Below are 27281 nucleotides of genomic sequence, written 5' to 3'. Positions count from 1 at the left end.
TTAGGACGATCACTAAGGGCACAGTCCAATTCTAGCATAGTAAACGGTTTTAAGAGAAAATGGCTATGATTCGAATTGAATAACATTAAATCTTCGTGATTGTTCACATATGGTGGTGCAATTTTGTCGAAGAACTCTGCTATCCACGAATCTTCTAGTGGTAATGGAGCATTGACCCTTTTCCTGTTCATCCTTTTCGCTTGATTCCAAATCGAAGTAGGCGACGTTTGTTTATTTAATTTTGAGCACCAATCAACCCAGCTTTGTTTGGCTTTCGATTTCAATAATTTCTTAGCGTGTTCACTAGCTTGTTTACATTTAATAAAATTTTCAACTGAAAGAAAAAGGTTGAAGTTCGGAGAAATTAAACAGCGTAGCCGAAAAAATAGGAATGAGAGTGAAGTAACTAAAGAATCAGTAAAACGGAGACTATGACATATACAAATAGATAACTCGATCACTGTCATACAAGACAAAATAGAACAAGTTAATGAATATATTAATGAAAATTGGTCGGCATCTATAAAAAGACTAATTAAGATGATCTGGGCAATGTTTGGCAGATTAAGTTTTATACTGACAAAGATACCCAAAATAGCTTAAAAATAAAATATTTAACCAGCGTTTAGTCCTGTTTGTATTTATGGTGATTAATACTAATATACAAAATCGTGGATACGGCAGAGCAAGTGGTAAAACTTGAATTTAAATTTGTTGGATATACTATTGGATAAACTGATCGAAGTTAATATAAGCAGATAATAAAAATGCGAACGTGACAATAAAAAGGAATAGAAAGACATTATATGATATTAGTGACAAACTTTTGAAACACGCTGTAATAAGATGTGGTCGAGGAACTATTGTTAGTTAATTTTTTAGTAACTCCTTACATAATAATAAATTAATTTATTTATAATCAAAGTTCATCTACTTACAACAATGTAGGTTGAGTTATGTCCATGTTCGTAATCCACTGATGAAGCATGTAGAGGTGCAATATGTCCTATAAAGTTGTCGAAAGCACCATGATAATCATAAGTCATAATGTTTAACATATCCAAATATCTAAAATATTTTAAAACATTAGTAGACATAACGTATTAAATAAAAAAATCCAAAGAATTAGGCATAAATGAAAAACATGGAAGAGCAGGTCTCCTTTTTCGATTAGTCTCATTCTTCTTTCTGTCTCTGAGATGTTTATGACCAACAAACAACTTGGTTAGTTATCCTGTTGTCGTCTGTTTTCTAAATGTTGTCTTATTATTTTGACTAATTAAAATATAATTCATATATTAATAAAATACTTCATATTTTTGAAATGCCACTTCTGATAGCCCTTAAAGCAAATATAAGTAATATTTATCTTCTGTCCTAGTGCGTCATAAAAAGTAATTCACATAAATAAAGTATTATGACGATAGAATACTAAGGTATGCAAAATCACTTGTGGGACATGAGCAAATGTGTATGTAAGTTAGACAAGTGAAAGTTTTAGGTTTTAACACAAAATAAAGAACGAACAGCTAGTTTCTTAATAGAAAATCATAAATCTACTTAAAATTTTGAAGGAATAGATCAACAAAAGCTTTAATAAGTACACCACTGTTAACTGAAATAGGTGTAAAATTTTACGCAAGGCCTACGTTCAGCAGTGGAAAAATATAGGCTGATTGATGACCACTGTTAATAACCTAGATAGGTATACAAAACAATTATATTGTCTTACTTTATTATGGAGAATAACGTTTTTCTTCAGTAAAAACATAACTAGTCTTTCAAATTATAACAAAACAAAATTCTAGTTCGCATCTGAGAACTAGGACTGGATATGACTCAATTATAGACACAGATAAATAAATTCTTCTTCTTCAAGTTTCGCTCCTATTGAAATTGGAAATCATTCTGGCAATTATAATTTTGTTGATTATTTTTGTCGTATTTTTCACCTTTCATAATGTTCCTCAAGTATACCAACTTTCTGATTTTTGTGGAATTTAAAACTTTGCATTACTTTCCTAGTTGCTCGAGAACTTGTGCGTTTGTTTTGCGATCCATCCAAAATATTTTCAAGATATGCCGCTAACAACACCGAAAAAAGGTATACTTATCTAAGAAAACACAGGAGGTGTTGGGCATTTTAGAAACATTCCTAAGCTAAATGCGATCATTTTTCGGAGTGTATGAAAGAACTGCAAGTATAAAAACCTATGTAAGCTCAAAGCGTGGTAAAGTAAACAAACCTTTCAGTTTCATTATACTAGTTGAGTACTGGATTTTTTGTGATTTCTTCTTTATATAAGTCACCTACTGAGATATACAGGTAGTAAGATTATCTTAGGACTTTCTGACAATAAGAAAAATTCTGCGAATTCAAACCAGATACGAAGCCAAACAAAGTAAATTCAGAATCCTCTAACTAAAAAACTCTTACTTATTGCTTAAATTTGTAAAATAAGCATAAAAAGCATAAGCTTTGCTAAAGGCCAATATTTATTAAAACTTTCAACATCGACTTCTGCTGCTGGTTCTACCGATTTTACGAAGTAGTCACATATTTTAAACAAACCAAAATTCTTTCTCTAATTTCTACGGCTATCGACTCTGGCAATTCATAATGGCATTAAAAAAGTTTAAGTATAACGGCCTCCAATATTAATAAGTCACCTGCTACTCTTCGTCAGCTCCAATTATCTAAACACAACCCGAACCTAATGTGTACGTTGGAGATTAAAACAGGCATAATGAATAGGGTAGGTACAGAGAAAATGATGCAGATGGCAAAGCATAATAAAATATATACATCTTATATTTAATCCAAAATTCCAATTTACGTTTAGCATAAATAGAAGGATAGAAAGGAATACAACCTTGATCTGTATTTGGTCTTGTACGAAACACCTATCTTTTATTGTATTACGAAGAGCTCTACACGGCTTTGCACACAGTCAATACTGTTCAGTCGTAATAGGGGTAGGAAATCAAATTTACCTTATCACTTTTATTTCTAATCCAAGAAGGAACTTCAACACAGGCAGTAAGGTTTTGCTAAAACCTGAAAAAATGTTGGGGTGAATACTGTCTACCACTAAAACTAACAAGATATTTCTTTGCACTATGATTAGTAAGGCTAACAGGAATATACCAAGAGGCTTTTACCAATAATGCATCCTTGGCTGATCCCCAAATAACCAGAACTTCATTGAATTAGGCGATAAAAAAATAATGGAGAAACTACCTTACAGCCTGGATCCCTCTAGACGGCAATAGTAGACGGACACTCTAAAAAGTCAGATAAACAGATACAAGATAAACAGCTATTTCTAAGAAATCTAGAGAGAAAAGCAATCAGCACAGATGATAATTAAAAACATTTGTAAGACTAGATGCCGTAGGTTCACATTCAGAAAATATATTAAGAAAACAATGAAATAATGTCAAGAATTTGCAAAGCCAATGTAAGACCAATAATGATATATGCTGCAAAAACAAGACCCGATATAGCCACATGGCAAAGGCTACTGGAAATGGCAGAGATAAGGTACTAAGAAGAATTACAGGAAATACACTTAGATATCAAAAGAGAAGTAAAGACATTAGAAGAAAATGTAACATACAGTTATAAATGAATGAACACAAAATACAAAAAAAGAATAAAATAACCACATAAGCAGAATGGAGGAGACCCATATCGTAAAAATAGCAAGAGATAAGTCACCAATCGGCAAAAGAAGTATCGGACTACCTTGCAAAAGATGGAGTGAACACCTTCCATAGAGGTATTAATCTGCCAAAGAACAAGCAAAATTGCTTATAAAGAGGAACAAGAAGAAGAAAAAGTAGATCAAGAAAACTAAAAGAAAAAGTATATAGAATTAAGACGAAGCAGGACCTCAACTAGACCAAAATTTAAACCACAGAAACTAGACACTTCGCTACTTTCTGTAATGAAGACATATCAGAGGTTTTGAAGAACTGCCAAGCAAACGTTTGAGAATTCAACAATGTTATGGTAGTTACTCACTACCCAAATTAAGTTTTTTGGAGAAAACTAAAAACATAGAAACATTTGTTGACCTCTTGATGTCCCACAGCCTGAAAATCAATAGCACACCTGATATATAGCGTGCTTATGATTAGTCGTTTTAAATAATTATGGGCACCGACATAGTCTTTCTGAAGAAACTTAGGAACACCTTACCACAAGGGTCTGTACTAGCCCCATTGTTGTTTAGCCTTTATATTACAGATCTACTAGAAAGAAAATCAAGGAAGTTAGGCTTAACTTAAGTAAGTTAAGATAGGTTCAATATGAGTAGGTGCTTAATCACACTTGTGGCTAGGAACAGAGAATGGAAATAACAAAAAGGACACGAGTCTCCTCCATTCCGCTTATGTTGTAGCGTTTTAAATTTTTTTTAACTACGAAATATTTATATGTTCAAAATTTCTAAAGACGCCCCTGTCGGTGGAATATTTTCGTTTTTCTGTTTGCAAATGAATTTTAAAATGTTTTGATAAACGTTTATAAAAAATAAACGTTTTGATTTGTTTCTCTGATCCATTTTTTTATTTATTTTAGAAATACTCCTAACCTGTTTGTGTTTCTTTATTTTAGGAAGGAAGAAACTTTCTTTCCTCCAGCAGGAAGTTTTCTCGAAGCGGCGTCCCATTTAAATAGCTAGAGGTATTTCTTCTTGTCTTTATTTGCCCATTTGCTTAGGAGATTCATGTCCCTTGGTTTTATATTTTTGTAGTTGCCCCAATCTCAACCCCCTTGCCATTTATTTTAACTTATCCACGACCCCAGCTCTCCAACAACCCCCTGAGTGCCGTTCGCACAAGTAACGATTGTTTTGCTTGCCCTATCTTCGCCCCCATAGTTTCTGTCCCCCATTTTCAATCCCTATGTTATTACCCTGAGGTAGGCAAGATATATTCGTTACAATGTGGATATTAGATATTTTCTTCTGTTAAGTGTATTCGTTTATACACTATACGTTAAATGTTATTTTAATGTCTTCACACCCCTTTCGAGCTCTCAGAGTATTTCCTGTTATTATTCTCTGTACTCTTATCGTTGCATTTCCAGCAATTTTTGAGTTCCCGTTGTTTTGTTTTAATTCTGAGGCATATGCTATTACTGGTCTTAACTGGCTTTATAAATTCTTGACTTTATCTCGACTTTAATATGTCGATTTCGCCATATCGTATTATTAAGGGAACTACTTGATTTCTCAATTCTTTGTCCAGGTCTCTATAACCTCTCTAGTCGCCATATGTTAATTTTAAATAATAAAATTTAAATTTTACAATTTAACATAAAAAAATATAATTTAACAAATTGCGTAAAACTTTAAAAAGCAAAGAACTTCCTGATCAACGACCAACTGTATTTCTGAAATTTGTCACTTCTGGCACTTTAAGAAAACCATATTTCTCCGTAAATTCATCTCAGAAGAGAATAAAATATTTTTTTGATTAAATAATCCTGAAGACGGGCGTTATTTATAGCACTAAAAATAATTACTTGATCTTTAGTAGGAAATTTCTGCTGTGATGCTGCCAAGGAATAAGATTTGCTCTTTGAAGAGACGTTCGGTATAGTTACATCCAACGACATAACTGTAATTTATAAGGTCTAATATTCACAGTTTAACACAAAAATATCAAGAGCTGAGACAAACGTCTTGTTTACAACTTTTGTCATGGCCGAACTCGTTATTTTTTTTACTTTCCTAAGCTTTGTTAATAAAATTGTACAATTTTCAGTGACAATAAAGCGTGTTTCTATTTTATTCTATAACTGTGAAATATATAAGTTGCTGCAATTAATTCTTCAAGCAAAAGTAGAAGGAAAACAAGGACCAGGAAGGTGAAGGATTTCCTGGCTGAAAGATCTATGTATGCGGTTTAACATAATAACCACAAATCTTTTTAGAGCAGCAATTTGAAAAATACAGATTGCCATGATGGTCGCCAACATCCGAAACGGATAGGCACTACAAGAAGAAGATTGTGTTTTAACGATCTTGTCATCCTAATGTAAAAAAAATAAATGTAGTGATAAAATTATAAGAAATCCTTAAAATCATATACAATATACAAATAAATATAATTTTTTTTAAAAAGGAAAAGACAGTTAAGATTTTGTTTTACGTACAGGGAGCTTGCGCATCCGTTTATACGTTTTTCGGCCCAATAGGCCTCATCAGAACGGCTTTTGCAAACGCTCTGAACGTGAAATAAATCTTTTCTGTCTTAGGAAGCAACTATAACATGGCTTCGTATAGACGCAATGTAGCGACATCTGATAATAAAATCGTAGACTAATTTTCGAAACCAAATTCAAGAATTCCGCTTTAATCTGTGCCTTCTAAAAATTGCAAGGTAAAACAGACGTTGATAAAGATGTTAAGAGAGGCATGGGGAATCTAAAAATTGCATTCCACAACATATCTCCTCAACTAAGCAAAATTCTTAGCGAATTGGTTTCTAGTACTCGTACAGAGTATATCGAAATAAAAATAATTTTTTTTATTTATACCCCATTTTGCTCATTTAAAATACGCCGTAGCGTATTTAAATTTATTTTTCAAAAACGCGCGCGCTTTATAGTTACCATGGCAGCATCAACAGTTTTAAATATTTTTATCTGACCTGACAGGAGTACATAAATTGTAACGTCAACTCCAGCTGCACCGTCGTGCTTGAAAGATCACGCGTGTTTTAAAGACCTCTATATCCACTTATACTTATACTTATATTTATATACACTATTTTACGGTACACGAGAACTTTTTTATTTGATATTTTACGACCATGTTAGTTTTCCTTTGAATTCCCATTCCGAATTCGTCCAATTCACAAAATTCGGACGTCCAATGGACGTTAAATCTGCTAGGTCTTAATTTGGTTCCCATTTTGAAGTTCATTCGATGTCTTTTAACTGACGTCATTTGGATATCGATCCGACGTTTAGAATGATGTCTTTTAGACCAATAACATGACACCCACTAGACGCCTTTTAGACATATTTTGTTACCTGGGCATATGCATTATTACAACAAAATATTATAGACTTAGTTAAAGTTACTGACAAAATCGTTAAAATTGACAAGGATGTTAATTTTATTATATTAGTTATTATCAGAAAAAAATTATAAAATAATTTTTCCAATAAAAATTACTTACTTTGTGATTTCGTCAACATCATACGCAGAATTAATTTTATCTACTGCTCCTGCAACAGCTGCTGTTACCAAAAGACCTTTTGGTTTAAAAGCCTCGCTAAAATCTTTCAGTAGTAACACAAAGTTTTCCTGCAGAACATAATAATAAAATATTTATTAATCCCACAGTCTATACATACATGGTAAATAATAAATTGCAATACCAAAATTTTATTATGTATTAAAAAATACTTTACCTAGATTATAATAAACAATCCCATCTTTTTTTTTGTTTCTTAGCAAATAACATATTTAATTTTTTTTTTGCTTTTACACTTGGTCATTTAGCCAGTCGTTAATATAAATCGTAACATACTGAAGGCAAAAAATATATCAAGAGGGAAACAAAAAATAGGACAAAATTATAGACGTGTTCCTATGTCGATTTCATTGTAGCAAAAGTTATCCATCAATCCTGCAGTCAATATATATATATGTTATAAAATTAGTATTTCTTGGTTTTAGGTTCAATAAAATATATTAAATTTGGGACTAGATTTTATTGTCTATTGAAATCAACTTTTTGGCAGGAAACCCTTGTCTTTCTCAAGTTTCTAAAATGAGTCGCTCAGAAGCAGAGTGGCCCAACTGATTTTTTTGTATAATTCAGGTAGGTAGTACAATAGGTGGCATTTTATCATATCTTTCATTTCAGATCGGCTTAACTAACATTTCGTTGTATACCAAGAGATGGCGCAACTTGTACAGTTAGGCTACGTAAACATTTCACATGATCTAGTTATGGAAACGTGGCCCAACTGACAGTTGGGCCAGTGTGCAGTATGATATTTTAGACATTGTCACTCTTGCCTTGTGTGTTTGTATCAGTCTTGTCTTGCGTTAATTCGTTCTTTAAAGTACTATCAGCCTTTTATACGGTTTATGTTTGTGCAATCTTGAGCAACGGTGAGTAAATTATTGTATTTTAGTGTAAATTAATAGTGATTGTAAATATCTCGGCTCAAAATTTAAATTAGGATTCTAAATTTTTTAAGATTATAGCCTTAAAATTATAACCTTAAAATGATGAAAGCAGGCTAGTTTTCTACTTAGACATATTTTTATAATATCTATGGTATGTTTATGGTTTTCTAAGCGATGTTACCAAAAGTATAGGTTAGTCTTTAACTTAAAGACATTTGTAAAGGATTTTATTCAAAAGTTTTTTTTAAAGAAATTTGATCACTTAAATTAATAATTAATAGAGAATATTTTTGTTATAGTTTGGAAATGCCGTTGTCGGATACATCCAGTACTCGTGAACCCAGTGAATTTGAAACAGATTCTGGCTCTGACTTCCATCCACCTTCTGATGCTGAGTCTTCTACAACTACGGAAAGCTTCATAGAAGATGGACTTGTGGAACCTGGATCAAGTAGGGGAAGTCTAAGTTGGAAAGAAATTCAGGAAAATTATATTTGAATTCTCGTGGTAGAATTGTGTCTAAGAAACAATTTTTTCATGGAGTTTGCAGCTGTCCACGAAAGTGTCATTTGTTGTTATCTCTTGAAGAAAGAAAAAATATTTTTCAAAGTTTCTACAACTTATCTGATTTTAATTTACAGACTGCTTACATTAATATACAAGTAAATGTTGTCAACAAAGGTCGGCATACAGCAGCTCAAAACCATAATAAACGTTCTAAGACACGAATTTATACATTACCGAAAAAATCAGGTGAAATGTAACTGTTTGTAAATCAAACAGTTACATTGTATTTTTCAAAAAAGCTCTACAAGTTTCAGATGGAAGGCTCACCAGAGCTTTAATAAACAAATCAATAGGTGGCGAATTAATCACTCCGCCACTAGATAAAAGAGGCAAGCACCCCCCTAAGAATAAGACAAGGGAAACCGATATTCAAAATATAAAAGATTTCATTAACAAATTTGCCAAATATACATCACACTATAGCCGCAACAAAAATCCTAATCGAGAGTATCTGTCACCTGATTTAAATATCTCAAAACTTTATGATTTGTATGTGCAAGGTGAAGAACCAGAAGTGAAGGTATCCAAATTCATCTTTTCGAAAATATTTAATGAATATTTTAATCTTCATTTCCGTTATCCTCTCACTGACACTTGCAAACGATGTGACGCTTATAACATGAAAATAAAAAGCTGTGTAGGTGTAAAAAAAAGTAGAATGGAAACAGAGAAAGAGTTACACCTGCGGAAGGCAGAAGCAGCTCAAAGTGGATTGAAGGAAGATGCAGCCAAGAATAAAGATACCACAACAGTAATTACATTTGATTTGATGAAAACTTTAGCTACTCCTAGTATTTCTACGGGAGTGGTTTATTACAAGAGACAGTTGTGAACGTATTGTTTTGGCATCTACAATCTAACGACAGAACAGATACACATGTATGTATGGCATAAAGGCATAGCCTCACGTAGCCCAAAAGAAATTGGTTCTTGCATTTTACACTACGTAAAAACATATGTTAACACACCAGTTTTGATCTTGTACAGCGAGCAATGCGGAGGTCAGAATCGAAATATTAAACTGGCATCTATTTGTACATACATGAGTGTCTTCATTACTTTCATTCTCACAGTCATACATCACAAGTTTCTAGTTTCCGATCACTCCTATTTGCCATGTGACAGAGACTTTGGAGTGATCGAAAAACAAAAACGATATTTTAAAGACATTTTTTTGCCAGACGATTGGGTGAAAGTTATTTCCAGTTCCAAAAAGAAGAACAAATTTCAGGTATTTAAAATGACCTCTGAAAATTTTAAGTGTACTGAAAAACTAGAGAAGTTACTTACAAACCGAAAAAAAGGAGAGCAAGATATAAAAGTAGAATGGCTTAAAATACAGTGGCTAATGTTCAAATCAGAAGAGCCATTCAAAATTTATTTTAAGTATTCTAATAACGAGAGTGTATTATTTAATTGTGTTGACGTCACAAAAAAAAGAACAGACGTCTTTCAGATAAAAAGAGAAGACTTCTACTTGGACATCCTCTATCCTGCTGGAAGACCCATAGAGCAACTAAAGTATAAAGACCTTCAGAGTCTTCTTCCTTACATTCCGCCGGTCTATAATGATTTTTACATAAACCTGAAGACAAACGTGGAGGCAATAGATAATGATATTGGATCGGAAACAGATGAATAGGTGACCCAAGTGAAAGTTTTATGTTTTTTCGTAAAAGCTTAATATTTGACATAGTGGCCTAACTGACTTTTTTTTGTAGAAAAAAAGATTTTTTCTTGTTAATTTTTTTGCGCATTCGACTCATATAATGTATTAGGTTCCAGAAATGTTTGTGTAAGTGAATTAAATAATACTGGTTAATAAAAAAAACTGGTTTCATTTTTAGCTCAATTCTTTATTTGCCGATATCTCAAAACATCAATTTTACACTTAGGCCACTCTGCTTCTGAGCGACTCAAATATACTAAAATATATTTTAAAAGATTAGGAACAAAGAGCTATTGTAAAATATATGACTTACCAAAACGTAAAACGGGACACTGACATTAATGAATTGACAAGTAAAAATTTATTTCTGATATTTTATGGTTTACTGTCATTAGTGTATAATTATATTATATGGGCATATAGTTGGTGTATTCGAAAAAGGTAAAGTGGAGATATGTTATGACTTTAAGAGTTTTTATGGTGTTATATTTATTATTATTTAAATCAGATTTAAAAATGTTTTATTTAGGTTCTGTGTATCTTTTTGTAATTGATTGCGTTGGTATTTCTTTTTATTTCTATTGATTCGTTTATTTCCCCGTTCCTTTTTTGTTGGGTTCTTAAAATTTTAATGTTTTCGAATTCAAATTTATGCTTCTTCTCATTTTCATGTTTTGTGAGCGCAGTAACGTTGTTTTTGACATAATAATATTTGTGAAAACAAATTCTGGATTGAAGCAGTTGACTGGTTTGCTCGATATAGACACCTTCACAGTTAATACATGGTATCTCGTAAACAACATTTGATTTTTTGAGTTTGTGTTTAGTTCAGTGAAATATTTATTTAAAAGGTCATTAAATAACCTTTGTGAGCCACGGTTATGTTATGTTTGGCTAAAAAATTTGTTAATTGTTCGGATAAACCTTTTATATATGGAAGAGTTGTATAAGTAGTTTTAATACTGTTGGGTTTATTGTAATTTGTATTATTTTATTAAGTCTTGATTTGAAAATAGTTTCGATTAGATGTTCGGTGTGTGTATTATTTAGAAGGGCATTGTTTGCTTTTTTTATTGCAGTTGGTCTGTATTCTGGATCTGTTAGTTTTATAGATTTATCAGCAAGACTTATAATTACAGACTTCTTACGTGAGAATGGATGATGAGATTTGTAGTGGAAATATCGTGAAGACCATGTTTCTTTTGTAAACCACATGGTTTTAACTGTGTTATTAATGCAATATAAGGTGATATCCAGAAAATTTATTTTATTATTTGCACCTATTGCACATTGTATTTCTAGTGTCATTGCTCAACTGGTTCTGGAAGACTTGGAAGAATCTGTCGTGAGTCATTTAGATTTTAATGTACCATTCTTCTACCGCTATATCGATAACTGTATCTGTGCTATTCTAACAAATAAAATAAACGAAATTTTAGATAATTTTAACAGTTACCATCCAAAACTAACTTTTACTATAGTAATTGAACAAAATCATAATTTATTATTGTCAGTATTCCGTTTTACGTTTTGGCAAGTCTTATATATTTTAAAATAACTTTTTTTCCTAATCTTGTATATTTTAGAATCTTGACAAAGACAAGGGTTTTCTACCGAAACGTTGATTTCAATGGATAATAAAATCTAGTCCTAAATTTAATATATTTTATTGAACCTAAACCCAAAAAATACTAATTTTATATTAAATATAGTACGGTTCAAGAAACTTTTTGTCATTTAAAAGATTTAAAAAAACAATAGAAGATAAAATATAATGGATTAAAAAAAAACAAAAAATTTCTTTCCTGTGGGGATTCGAACCCTGGTCATTACACTGTCACGGCTTGTACAGTTGGAAAGTTTTCAACTTGGATTTGAGATTCGATTCGGTTTGTAAATGCCCTTTTGTCCGCTTCTTGTCGATATACGATGATAGGTATAATAAAAGGTTGAAGTTGTGGAGTAAAAATTTTGATTTTATTGACAGCTACTGGTAATTACACAATATGATGTTCGTTAGGTAACTACCTATGATTGACTGTGCTCACATGAGCTCAAATCCCCAATTTATAATCTCACAAATAATTCATACCTCAGCACAGAGGTTACTGCTTCTATGATACTAACCAACTTTAAACTATTAGCTAATATTACAATTTAATCTAGGCCATCATTGCAACACTTAGGAAGTTCAATTAGAAAAAATATATTATTCGACAATTCATTAACAGGTGAATGGACTTTAATTATTAAAATATTACTCGATATCATTTTCACAATGCCACTTATACACGGTGAAACTATAATAGATTAAGAAGTTAAGAATAATGTGAGATTACAAATTAAGGGGTTAATTTGTGATTGAACAACAGCTAATGACCGCGGTTCGAATCACGACTGTGAAGAACTTTTTTTTAAATCCATAATGTTTTTATCTTTTATTTTTCAAAATTTTATAAACGATAAAACAATAAATTAAGTTAAAATGAAATAAGTAACCAGTGTAAGTAATTTTTTGTCTTTCGCTTTTAAAATCTATGTTTATCTTCAAAAGTATTAACTTCAGCTACTCTTAACCTAACGCTCTATTGTTGGCCGGCACACGTGGCGTTTTTAAATCGTTGTAATTGTCTTTTTCTTATGTGTTTAAGTAATATAATTTGTTAAGTTTGGTCTCTTACACCATGCAATTTTTATATTTTTTAATAATTCACGCACCACTCAATCAATGAGTGGTTCGTGAATTTGTCACCTGTGAGTAGAACATACACGAAAGACAGATCTCAATAACGTAAGTTTTTTACAACCTTACAACCATATTACAGTAACTCTGCCACTATCACTAGCTTGAATTACCATTTGACAAAAAGTTTCAGTGTTTCACTTTGTGTGTCCGTTATTATTTTTACTTATTTTTGCTTTTTTAAGTATTTATTTCGCAGAAACCGATGGATGGCAGTTCGAACATTTAATTTAAAATAATTGTTATGCATAATTTGGTTACCTTAAAGTACATTATGAATTAAATAATTAGTTGTAATTTAGTTGAATTTAAATAAAAAAAAAATTGTTTTTTTACCCTTAAAAAATATCTTAGTTGAAAATGTAATGTCGTTAAATAGAGAATTAAATTCTCATTCAAATGAGGTGTCGTATTATACCAATTTCTATTTAAAAAAATTAACGGTTATGTCACTACACTTACACAAGTGACGTCATCCCTACTTCATGTACGTTACAAAATGGGTATTTTATAACAAAATACGGCCTGTTTCGACCTCAAAACTCGACGGTTCTCGAAATAATGATAATTTTTCTATAATTTAGCCGTTCACTGTATATATATATATATATATATATATATATATATATATATATATAGTAAGTATTACACTGTAATGTTACATTTAGAGTTGTGTTATATTGCCTGTTGGATTATGAGTAGATACAGTATAACTGCAATAATGATTTATGCATTTATTATTACCACATAAAACTCATGTTAATTGTTTAGAATAAACAACGTACCTTATCTTCGGTATGAGCAGCATCTCTTAATGTTGGATATTCCCAATCTATATCAATACCATCGTAATTATATTTTTCAACTAGTTCTAATGTTTGAGATACCAGTAGTTTCCTGCGTACGGAATCAGCACTCACAGAAGAGAAATTTTTGGAACCCTCATTCCATCCTCCAAGACTAACCAATATTTTTATTTCTGGATGAGTTTTTTTTATGGCGGCCAGGTTTTTAAAACCGTCTAAAACAATTAAATATGGACATTTACAAATTATGGACAAAATTTTACGTATATTTATTTGATTAAGTATTTATTTCCTAATTAAGTTAAAAACCAATATTTTATTTTTTGTCCATTATACTTCCATATATATCTATTATAGCTGTATTATAGCGCATATATAACTGTGTCGGTGTCAGCTTGCGTAAAGATACGACACAGAACTTAGTAGGGGTCCTCCAGTACTCTGCGCAAGACAGGCTGGGAGGGGGAGTCCTCAACCTCGACAAGACGCGTCCCAATGGCTGCTAGAGAAGTTCCTGTAGGTATACAAGACAGGTAAGAATAATGCTTAGCCAAATAAATACCCGTGAATCAACTGAGGAAATGACACAGGTCAGCAGCTGTGTCATTAGTGGCTCCTTGACTGAGGAATACAATTCCTGACAGGTGCGGTACAAGTCACAGGCGGCAATCAAGTTGATTTAACCGGCTGTGATACTGCGACCACTCACCAGCTCGTCTGGCAGGCGTGGTGTTTTAAATGCCAATATACCCCTTAACACCATGATGTCAGATTCTGGGGGACAGAGATCAAAAATTCTGGGTGGGGGGGGGGATAAAAAGCTGACTACAGAGAAGTTAGAAAGAGAGAGTTCTACGACGAATTATATGGAAGTAAACGTGAAGATCATAAATCAAGGTTCCGAACTAATGCCAGAAATAAAGGTAGATGAGATTCGACAAGCGTTAAGAAAAATGAAAAATAACAAATCCCCTGGAGAGGATGGGAGTGTAATAGAAGCTATCGTAAATGGAGGAGATATGCTATTAAATCAATTAAGAAAACTGTTTAATCTATGTTTGCAGCACAGAGAGGTACCGAAAGAATGGAACAATGCTATAACCATCCTTTTACATAAAAAGTAGATAGAACGGACCTAGAGAATTATAGACCTATTAGCCTGTTGAATCACATATACAAGCTCTTTATTAGGTTAGTGACATCAAGATTAAAGAAAAAATTAGATTTCTACCAACCGAGAGTGCAGGCAGGATTACGATCAAATTATGATACTAATGATCACATCCATACAGTAAAGACGCTCATTGAAAAATCTATAGAATACAACAAAGCTCTTGTCCTCACTTTCAAAGATTTTCCTCAAGCGTTCGACATGATCGAAATAGACAGCCTTATAGAAGCAATGAATGACAGCGGGATTGACCATAGGTATAGTGAACTTATTTACAATATTTACAAAAATTAAATATGGGCCGACTGCACTTTTAGAATTAATAGTAGACCTTTTCAATAAATGTATGTGTGGAGACCAGGAAATTCCTAAAGATTGAAATAAATCATATATAAGCTCCATATATAAGAGAGGGAATAAAAGAGACTGTTCCAATTATAGAGGTATTAGTGTGACGAGCTCTGTGGGCCGGTTGTATGGCAGAATATTAAAGAAGAGGGTTGAAAGACAGATACAAGATATTGAAGAACAAAGCGGCTTTCGTACCGGGAGATCCTACCTTGATAATATATTTATCCTACGACAAATAATTGAAAAGCGTGTCAAAAGAAGTAGAGAGACCCATTTGGTATTTATAGACCTTGAGAAAGCATATGATAGTGTCCCGTTAAAGAAAATGTTTGAGGTCCTCGAAAGGTCCGGATTGGATTCGACGTATATCCGAGCGATATATAAATTATACGAAAATGCAGTTAGTTGTGTAAAAATTGGAACCAGAACCTCAAATGAATTTAAAGTCACTAAAGGCCTAAAGCAAGGATGCTGTTTGTCACCGACACTCTTTAAAATATACGTCCAAGAAGCATTGAGGAATTGGAGAAATAAATGTAGATTTATGGGCATCGAAGTGGGACAAGAAACTCTGTATACATTGTTATTTGCAGATGATCAGGTGGTGGTTGCAACCGATGAGGAAGATATACATTATATGAATCAAAAATTATTTGAGGAATATGCCAAATGGGGGCTTACTGTAAACATAAGTAAAACAGAATATTTAAAAATTGGAGGAAATACCACAGATCTGAGGCTTGAAAACGCAGTTATAAAAGGCTGCAACCAGTATAAATATCTAGGAAGCATCATATCAGCAGATGGCAGAGTTAAGATAGATGTACAAAACCGAATAACCCAAGGGAAAAATGCATCCGAATACTGAATTCATTACTGTGGTCTAATAAAATAAAAATGCATACCAAACTGTGCGTATACAGAGCAATTGTAGAACCAATTACCACATATGGTGCTGCATGTTGGACGATGACAAAGAATGAACGAGATAAAGTAGACGTTGTGGAAATGGATTATCTTAGAAGGTCATGTCGAGTATCGAAAATGGAAAGAATCAGGAATGAGGAAATACGAAACCTTACAGGAATTAGAGATACTCTTTCAGATAGAATACAAGGAAGGCAATTACAATGATATGGTCAAGTGATGAGAATGGAGGAGAAGCGGTGGCCAAAGAAAGCCTTAATGTATGTTCCACCAGAAAGAAGGAAAAGGGGAAGACCACCAAATTCCTGGAGAAGAGAAATTACAAAAACAATGCAATCTAGAGGCTTAGAGGGAGATTGGAGAGATAGGAAAAGATGGAGTCTGAAATGCGGGAAGCGGCAATCGCCGTAGGACCCCCGTTATATGATGATGACAAAAATGCCACTATGACTGTTACGATACACGATAAAACCCGACCAATAAAAATAAAACGTGCGATAAGGCAAGTAGATACATTGTCACCGAAATTATTCATAACGGCATTAGAGTATGAATTTAAGATGGTCAATTGGGACCACAGAGAAGTAACAATAGACGGCAGAAAACTTAACCATCTTTGTTTCGCAGATGACATTGTCCTTATCACAGATAATTTAGGAGGCCTTTATACGTTCCACCGATGTTTATCTTCCCCAGGAAGAGGATCAATGCTCAACTTTAATGGCTGTATAAATAACAAGCTATTTTACGAGTGGTTAAAGCACTTTAAAATATGAATATTTTAGTCCACAGTCCCATGTTTTATTAATACTTGACAATCACACCAGTCATATTCCACTGAAGTTATATCTATTTTGTAAACCTAATTAAATTCACCTCATGCCCATACCTCCGCACACTCCCCAAAAGCACCAGGTCCTCGACCTTTCATGTTTTAGCTCTGTTAAAGGAGCCTATAAAAAGAAATGTGAATTATATCTTAAAGCACACCAACACCAGAGAATAACTAACTTTCAGCTTTCTGAGATTTTTAACAAAGCCTATCCAAAAGTTGTTACAATGCAGAAAGGGATTGCTGGCTTTAGATTTGCTGATATTTATGCTTTTGACCAAGATAAATTTAAAGATGCAGTTTTTTTGCCTGCCGAACAGTTGCAACAGAAAATAAAGAAGAAGAAAATAGAGCATCTGATACAAAGCAACTGGAAGATCAGGTTATTAATGAAAATGGCAATATTACTTCAGAAGCAGCCCCACAAGTAAATTCTGAAATATATCCAATTCCTGGTGAATCAAAAAGCCAATGTTTCTTTTTCAGGTTTATTACTACTACCAACCAAAAGTCCACACAATCTAAAAAAAAACTAGAACGTTTACAAAGAAACGATCTGAAATCTAGACATCCATACCAAGAATATTCTCGAAGAAGCTGACTTGAAGAGAAAAAAAAACGAGAAGAAGGTAGTTCCTACAACAGAAAAAATGTTTGGCAAATAGGCCAACAATCAATCCAAGTTAAGCAGATTAAATTTTAAGAAAGTGAAACGGAGGAATCAGAATATGACGAGAATGACATCTGTAATGATAATGAACTAGACGATATGGATCCGACTAGCCCAGAGAACGTCTGTCTGATTTGTAGAGAATTTGAGAAGGGCATAGAAAGTTAAAAGGACTATATATGTGACATATGTGTTGAATTAAGTTTAAATTATAAAATGTTTTTTAATCAAAAATCAAACTGTATAATTCTTATAATTTGAATAAAATTTCCCGTTAAACTGCGTAAAACTACTCAGATAGGTGGGCAATTTTGCGCACCAGCCAAACAAATTTAATTGATAATTTCAGAATGTGTATTTACCATTTGACTCTATGTCTCTTTCGTGAGTTAAATTTATTAATTTTAATAGTCCTTCTTCTTCTTATTTTTTTTTATATAGACATGAGTCTGTCTGTTTTTCAATGCGCGTCCAGTAAGTGGTCGTTCCATATTTTTTGTGGTCTTCCTACCGATCGTTTTCTTCTTGGGGAACCGTCTTTTGCCGTCTTTAGTACTCCATTTGTTGTTATTTGGCTTATATTATCGTTCCATTCTACTCTTATATTCCTTACCCAGTACATGATGTTCTCCACCTTGCATCTACGTCGTATATCTGTACTTCTAACTCTGTCCCATAGTGTCTTACCATCAATTTTTCTAAGTTTTTGCATCTCTGCTGTTTCTAACTTCTTTTTTGGTCTGTCTGTGTCAGGTCATGTTTCTGCCGTGTATGTTATTATTGGTCTGGTGACTGTTTTGTAAATTCCGCCTTTCATTTCTTGCCCGATATTTTTATTTCTCCATATTGTTTCATTCAGGTAGCCTGCTGCTCTGTTTGCTCTATTCACTTAATCTTCCACTTCAGTTTCGAGCTTTCCATAGCTAGATAATGTGATGCCTAGATATTTAAACTCCATCACTTGTTCTATCATCTGACCTTCCAGCTCCAATTTACATCTTAGTAAATTTGCTGTTGTAACCATGCATTTGGTCTTTTTTTTGAAGAAGTTAACATATTAAATTTTATCTGGCGGATATATTAAATTGGTGCAGCATACGTTGTAGATTATCTTCACTTTGAGAGAGTAGTATTGTGTCGTGTGCATAGCAGATTTTTTTAAGCCGTTTTTCTCCTATTTGGTATCCTTTTTTAGTTCTTACTTTTTTATTATTTCACCCTTAACCAGGTTGAACAATAGAGGACTAAGGGAATCTTCCTGTAGTATCCCATTGCCAGCTTTAATAGGTTCGGTAAGTTATTCTTCTACTTTTACTTTGATTGTGTTGTTTTCGTTGATATTTTCGATCGTTTTGATTATTCTTAGAGGTATCGCTCTTGAGTACAGCAAGTGGATAAGGTCGTTTAATTTGACCCGGTTCGGTAGGAGTTCGTTCGGTATTCTGTCCTCTTCTGGTGATTTTCTGTTTTTTAATTTCCTTAATTCTTCCTTTACCTCTTCCTGCTCAATATTTATTTCTTCGTTTGTCATCACCTCTGGTGTTGGTGGCTCATTATAATTACCTTTAGCAAATAGGGATCGAAAGTAGTCTACCATGTTTCCTTCTGAATGTGTTTCGTTTTTATTAGTTCGTTCATCTCCTTTCTTTGTCCTCTGATTTTTCTTCATATTTCTTTTTGAGTTCCGTAGAAGTCGTGTTCCATCTATTGTCAGAAGCTCCTCCAGTGTTTACTTTTTATTTGTCTAACTAAAGTATTTGTTTCATTTCTGACAACCCTAACTTTAACCCGTAATCGCAGACGTCTTAAAAACGGTACACTCTAACAGACATATGGCCAATCTAACAACCACTATTTAAATTGACAAAATGTTCCAGCATTGTTTTAAAAATAACTTCTTTTTCAAACAATCGTTCTTATTTACTCCGAAGAATTTTTTAACAAAAATTAAAAGTAATATTCTAGGTTTTTGTGTATCTACTTTGAATATAAATTATCCTTAGCACGGTAGTATTTGTTTCAAAAAAGAATTAATTAACAAGTAGATGAAAGAAATTTACGTTAAATAACATTATGCAAGAATACTATTTATTAAAAAAAATGTAACAAAATGTGCAAAACTGTGAACAACAGGTTAATGACAAATATATTTATTTTATACCTAAAATTTAGCGAAGTGTATATTATAAACACTGTCCACAATGTAAAATAATGGAGAGCACCAGTGCAGTTTACCGTGCCCTTTACTATAACGAAAGATTTTCTGCGAATTCCGTTAATCGTTTAGAGGTGTAAAATGCTTAAATGTACTGTATGTTTTCGGTGGTTGAAAAGGCATCGACATCATAGTCATATTTGGTTTTTATTATTATTACGACAAAATAGGTAATTTTAGCATTGAAACAGACATACATAGACGTCGACTTACCCACTTGTTTCTCAAAAAACTTATATTTTTTATTGATTTTTTTTGTAAAATTATGTAATTTGTAAATATTCTTGTAACTCATACTATCCAATACTTTGTTGTAATCAATATAGGATAAAGTATTATTGTGTAAGTATAGCGTATGCATATTAGTGCTTTTCTTGTTCATAACCTTTCAATAAGGGAGGGTGGGGGAATTTTAAGTAGTGGGTAAATATACACAGATTCGATCCAAATATACCGGTCTTAGCTGGTGTGTTAGTATTGATACTTCAATGATAATAGAAAGATTTTTATAAAAAAGATGGCGCTGCAAAGTGTAACAAGGTAAGCGTTTATCTTTCTTGTACTATTATATATTTATGTTATCAAATGAAAACACTGGAAGTATTCTTTCTAATATTTTTATAAAACTTAGTAGTTACTGTCGTATGGCGTAATATTGCGCACAAAATGAGGGTAATTTAAGCAGCGTAAAATTACTCTATAACCTATCATTGTCTTGCTTGCTACAAAAATAAAAAGCAACAAGGGTAAAAATAAGTACCTAAGGCTGACTATTTAATTGCAGATGTTAGAAAATTTGCTATTAGCTCAGGCAAAAAATTAGAGATGTTGGATGAAGTTTCATTCTTTCCGAGACGAAATGTAAAATCTTCTCTCTTCGTTACAAAATAAGGATGAATTAGAGATCAATGTCTAATCTAGATCGAAAGCTCATCTTTACAGAAAAATAGGAGAAATAATTAACTAAATATATCTCGAAGTTAGCTAAAATATTTTATGGTATCACTATTAGAGAGCAGAAACTTGGTGTTGGTGTATAAATCGCACCCTCAGTGCAAGACTGCAGTAACTCAAAATTTTATGAAAATGAAGTAATCATGGAATTCGATTGTAAACATGCATATCTATCCCCTGTAAAACTTTAGTAACTTTCAAATGTTTAACCGGCTAAATATTACAATAACAACAGTTTAACTATTTTGCGTTTTTATACGTAAGTTCCGTGCAAAACTGATGTATTTCTAATGTAACAGAGTTACAACAGTTTTGCACGGAACATTGCAATGGTTTCGATAACAAGCAATGAAAGGCGCGAAAAAAGTAAGATATTTGTTATTTTAATATCCATATCTGTTGTGTTTAATTTTAATATACAGCGTGTCTACGTAATTCATTAACGGCCGAAACAATAAAGAAAGATTTACGAGACCAATCTATTTATGTAAGTTTTATGTCCTTTGTGTGACATTATATTTTCCATAAAATGGGTGCGATGTCGTTTGACCATTTATTTATTAGATTGGATTAAAAACACATAAATTAAGACTAATTATTTACAGCCAAAAAGCATTTTTTTCTTATGAAAGGAAAAACAGTTATCTTAAAACTTGTGTATTAACAATACTGACTAACATAATTCCCAACTTTTACTAAGGTAGTGAATTTCAATCCTTTTGTTAATCACTCTACTCAAGGTAGCCTGATTTGCATATTTTTATTATAGTCCTTTTGTTTTGAATTTAAATAAAAATATTGAAAAATTCAAATGACCAAAAAGAAAGATTTGGTATACTTATGCCATTCGGGTGTGATGTCAGAAGCCCACCATAGTTTTTATAAAAATATTTTGGCCCAAGATGATATACGAGAAGAGGACAACAACTAACAGAAAATGTGTCTACACTTTTTACAATTTTCTCCATGCAAAAGTGTTGTAACTTTAAAATTCTAATACTAAATGTGTAGTGATTAACAATTTTTTCCGTACAAAAGTGTTGTAACTTTGAAATTCCTAATTTTTTTAGCATTAATATTATTTTATTTAAATTTCTATTTTTGGTTAATGTAATATAGGCCGAAAAGCATGCAAAATCATAATTAAATGATAATTTTTCTTAAAACTTGTGTCTTATTTCACCGATATTAGTACGAAAATAAACAAAATCGTCTTTATCTCAAAACTTACTTATTCTGACTTACTGCAGTCTTGCACTGAGGGTGCGAAATATGCGGACACAAATAAAATCAGGTGCAATTTTTCTTGAGAGACTGAACTTGCTGAGAAATACTGGTAACTTAAAGAGAAAGAAAAACCAAGAAGTAAGTCTGAAAAAACCAGAGGGGATAAGTAATATTCGAATAATTGCCATTAAGAAAATTTAGGTCAAGGGATTTTCTTCGAATATTGCTTCAATATCAGATAAATTTGAATTTCCTGCAGGTCGAAAGTATAACGTTGATAAGACTGGCAGAACGACGGTATAAAGAACTTTGGCCTAAAAAAAAATACAAACAAGTAGGTTCTGCAATCTCGTTGGAAAAAGGAAAGACCGTTACAATAGTTTGTGCGATGAGTACGTCTGGAGGATACGTTCCACCAATGTTCATCTTCCCCAGGAAGAGGATCAATGCTCAACTTCAATGGCTATATAGATAACAAGCTATTTTACGAGTGGTTAAAGCACTTTAAAATATTATGAATATTTTAGTCCACAGGCCCAAGTTTTATTAATACTTGACAATCACACCAGTCATATTACACTGAAGTTATATCTATTTTGTAAAGCTAATTAAATTCACCTCATGCCCATACCTCCGCACACTTCCCAAAAGCACCAGGTCCTCGACCTTTCATGTTTTAGCTCTGTTAAAGGAGCCTATAAAAAGGAATGTGAATTATATCTTAAAGAACACCAACACCAGAGAATAACTAACTTTCAGCTTTCTGAGATTTTTAACAAAGCCTATCCAAAAGTTGTTACAATGCAGAAAGGGATTGCTGGCTTTGGATTTGCTGATATTTATACTTTTGACCAAGATAAATTTAAAGATGCAGTTTTTTTGCCTGCCGAACAGTTGCAACAGAAAATACAGAAGAAGAAAATAGAGCATCTGATACAAAGCAACTGGAAAATCAGGTTATTAAGGAAAATGTCAATGTTTCTTTTTCAGGTTAATCACCACTATCAAAAGTCCACACAATCTCAAAAAAACTAGGACGTTTACAAAGAAACGATCTGAAATCTGACATCCACACCAAGAATATTCTCAAAGAAGCTGACTTGAAGAAAAAAAAAGGATGCGAGAAGAAAGTAGCTCCTACAACAGAAAAAATGTTTGGCAAAGAGGCCAAAAATCAACCCAAGTTAAGCAGATTAAATTTTAAGAAAGTGAAACGGAGGAATCAGAGTATGACGAGAATGACATCTGTAATGATAATGAACTAGACGATATGGATCCGACTAGCCCAGAGAACGTCTGTCTGATTTGTAGAGAATTTGAGAAGGGCATAGAAAGTTAAAAGGACTATATATGTGACATATGTGTTGAATTAAGTTTAAATTATAAAATGTTTTTTAATCAAAAATTAAACTATATAATTCTTATAATTTGAATAAAATTTCCCGTTAAACTGCGTAAAACTACCCACATAGGTGGGTAGCACCAGCCAAACAAATTTAATTGATAATTTCAGAATGTGTATTTACCGTTTGACTCTATGTGTCTTTTTTACGTCTAAGATTAACTTTCGTGAGTTAAATTTATTAATTTTAATAGTCCTTCTTCTTCTTATTTTTTTTTATATAGACATGAGTCTGTCTGTTTTTCAATGCGCCTCAAGTAAGTGGTCGTTCCATCTTTTTTATGGTCTTCCTACCGATCGTTTTCCTCTTGGGGAACCGTCTTTTTCCGTCTTTACTACTCTATTTGTTGTCATTTGGCTTATATTATCGTTCCATTCTACTCTTCTATTTCTTACCCAGTTCATGATGTTCTCCACCTTGCATCTACGTCGTATATCTGTACTTTTAACTCTGTCCCATAGTGTCTTACCATCAAATTTTCTAAGTGTTTGCATCTCTGCTGTTTCTAACTTCTTTTTTGGTCTGTCTGTGTCAGGTCATGTTTCTGCCGTGTATGTTATTATTGGTCTGGTGACTGTTTTGTAAATTCCGCCTTTCATTTCTTTTCCGATATTTTTAATTCTTCATATTGTTTTATTCAGGTAGCCTGCAGCTCTGTTTGCTCTATTCACTTGATCTTCCACTTCGGTTTAGAGCTTTCCATAGCTAGATAATGTGATGCCTAGATATTTAAACTCCATCACTTGTTCTATTATCTGACCTTCCAGCTCCAATTTACATCTTAGTAAATTTGCTGTTGTAACCATGCATTTGGTCTTTTTTTGGAGAAGTTAACATGTTAAATTTTCTGACGGATATATTAAATTGGTGCAGCATACGTTGTAGATCACCTTCACTTTGAGAGAGTAGTATTGTGTCGTCTGCATAACAGATTTTTTTAAGCTGTTTTTTCCTATTTGGTATCCTTTTTTAGTTCTTACTTTTTTTATTATTTCATCCTTAATCAACTTGAACAATAGAGGTCTAAGGGAATCTCCCTGTCTTATCCCATTGCCAGCTTTAGTAGGTTCGGTAAGTACAGCAAGTGGATAAGGTCGTTTAATTTGACCCGGTTCGGTAGGAGTTCGTTCGGTATTCTCTCCTCTCCTAATGATTTTCTGTTTTTTAATTTCCTTAATGCTTCCCTTACTTCTTCCTCCTCAATATTTATTTCTTCGTTTGTCATCACTTCTGGTGTTGGTGGTTCATTATAGTTACCTTTAGCAAATAGGGATCGAAAGTATTCTACCATGTTTCCTTCTGAATGTGTTTCGTTTTTATTAGTTCGTTCATCTCCTTTCTTTGTCCTCTGATTTTTCTTCATATTTTTTTTTGATTTCCGTAGAAGTCGTGTTTCATCTATTGTGAGAAGCTCCGCCAGTGTTTACTTTTTATTTGTCTAAAGTATTTGTTTCATTTCTGATTCGTTTATAGTGGTTATATGCTTGTTGTGTTTGTTGCGTTCTATTTTGTAAAAAGGCTTTCTTCTATTCTTCACATTTTGTCTTCACTTCCTCTATAAACCATGGTCTTACTTTTTTGATATGTTAGTGTTCGTTAATTTTTTTTGTCCAAGTGATTCTGTTGCTGTTTTAATTATGTTATTTTTGAGTTTTTCCCAGCTTTCCTCGATGTTATCGTTTTCACATATTTCATTCCCAGCGATCTTCTCTGATATTCTTTTCCTGTATAAGTATTCCGTGAATTCCGGATTTAATCTTTCGACTTTGATTTTTGTTTTTGTTGGAAGTATTTCAGGATAATTCTTATTTTACATAATACTAGGCTATAGTCGCTACCTACATCTGCTGAGTTGAGGCATCTTACGTCGATTCTTTTCGATGGATATCTTTGTTGGTTATAATATGATCTACCATAGATCTTTGTCCACGGGTGTTGTTAAATGTATATTTGTGTTGGTCTTTGTGGTCAAAAAAAGTGTTGTTTATTCTTAGTTCGTTATTCGTGCAGAAGTTTATCATCAGTTTTTTATTTTCGTTTTTGACATCCTCGCTATGTTTTTACTTAAATCCTTTAGTTTAAATGCTAAATTTAAATAGTTTTATTAACTTAATACACAACAATAAAGACGGTTTTGCTTAAGTGCTTAAAATTCCCCCACCTTCACTTAAATCAAAATTTTATAGAATGATATAAATTAGGATAATCTAGATGAGTTAAAAATTTTTTAATTAATACACAAGCCAGTGTAAAAACAGAATTTTAAAACGTATTGGTCTTTTGTTTAGTGGCTTATGGACGAGTATTTAAATATTTTCTTAAATATGTAATTGATTCAAATAAAATTATCTCTAAAAGTATTGTTAAATGATCGAGTAATCGAAAAGGTCGAGATTTTAATCAGATATTATAGAATAACTAATGCATAACATACATTGTTGACAATTTTAATAATTAAATTTTAAACAACGTAGGTTTACAAACTACGTAATAAATGGCATAAACTGAGATATATGAAGTGTAAAATAGCTAAATTGTGTGAAATAGCTACATATTTATTCGGATTTTTCTAACGTTCAAAAGCCTTTGCCTTTCATTAACGATTAATACAATCAGTAAAACTGAGCCGTAAGTTCCCATCTCCTACCACACTACTCATACAACGACCGATCCGAAGAACCAGCGTATTCTAGTTTAAATCAAAGATCCATTTATATAATCTACGTAAGTTCTCTAAAAATTTTAAATGAATAAGTATACTTACGGTATTCACCATCATCGTTGGATTCCCAAGGATCTACTATGTATAAAGAGCCATCTTCATATAATTCCACGAAAGCAAAATTAATGTGAGTGCACAAAGAGGGGTCTATATTAGAAATATCAAACTTTGCAGAATAATTTCTATATATAGCCCAGCTTGAAAAATAACACACAACATTATATCCAGAAGCTAAAATAATTTACATTAAAAAAAAATTTAAATCAATAATATAAAAACATGATAACTATTAGTTACATATCATCTTACCTGGAGCTGAAAGCCACACTAAAAATATTAGAGAAACGAAAACTAATCCCACTTGTAGTCTCATTTTTCTGAAGTGTAATAAAATCTTATATAATTTAATAAAAGCAAATCAATGCACAGACATTGTTTATATAGTTTTTAATATTGTTATCAATAATGATGAAGAATTTGATTAATGATCTATTAACACTTTTAGCTACAAATTGATAAAGCTTTAAGTATTTTCTAAAGATAAAACTATTTTAACAACGCAAACAGAGATACTGGAGGTGATAATCACTTATTAATTTGTTGATGATGTCAGATAAATTAAAATTTTTGTAGATAAATTTCGAATAACTGTATATGGTGCAAGCGCAACTTCTTTATTCTATACTATTTGAAAACTGTTAATATAAATTACTAGTATTACAGTACATTTAACAAAAATCCTAGAGATGTTTGCCTACAAAGTGTAAAATGCTACTTCTCTCAAATAAAAAAGTCTGTTTTGTCGGAATACCTATTTTTTGTTATTCGCGTTTTCAAAATCTTTTTCTTGGGTTATATTATGGCA

At 32.4% G+C, this 27281-nt stretch overlaps 1 protein-coding gene across 1 annotated transcript in view; it reads right to left on the bottom strand.

Annotated features, from left to right (window-relative positions):
- Nucleotides 1–26884, bottom strand: part of LOC140436841 (probable chitinase 2) — a 37747-nt gene extending 10863 nt beyond the window's left edge. The window contains exons 1-5 of the mRNA XM_072525978.1: nucleotides 26726–26884; nucleotides 26459–26647; nucleotides 13924–14159; nucleotides 7198–7325; nucleotides 939–1068 (exon numbers count right to left, since the gene is read on the bottom strand). Of these exons, the coding sequence (XP_072382079.1) occupies nucleotides 939–1068; nucleotides 7198–7325; nucleotides 13924–14159; nucleotides 26459–26647; nucleotides 26726–26789 (747 nt within the window). The 5' untranslated portion in view covers nucleotides 26790–26884. The remainder of the gene's footprint in view (nucleotides 1–938; nucleotides 1069–7197; nucleotides 7326–13923; nucleotides 14160–26458; nucleotides 26648–26725) is intronic.
- Nucleotides 26885–27281: the final 397 nt, after the last annotated feature.

The sequence above is a fragment of the Diabrotica undecimpunctata genome, chromosome 3 (assembly GCF_040954645.1).
Source record: "Diabrotica undecimpunctata isolate CICGRU chromosome 3, icDiaUnde3, whole genome shotgun sequence".
Classification (NCBI taxonomy): Eukaryota; Metazoa; Arthropoda; class Insecta; order Coleoptera; family Chrysomelidae; genus Diabrotica; species Diabrotica undecimpunctata.
Note: the sequence above shows the minus strand (reverse complement) of the source record. Positions and strands in the feature narration are given on the sequence as shown.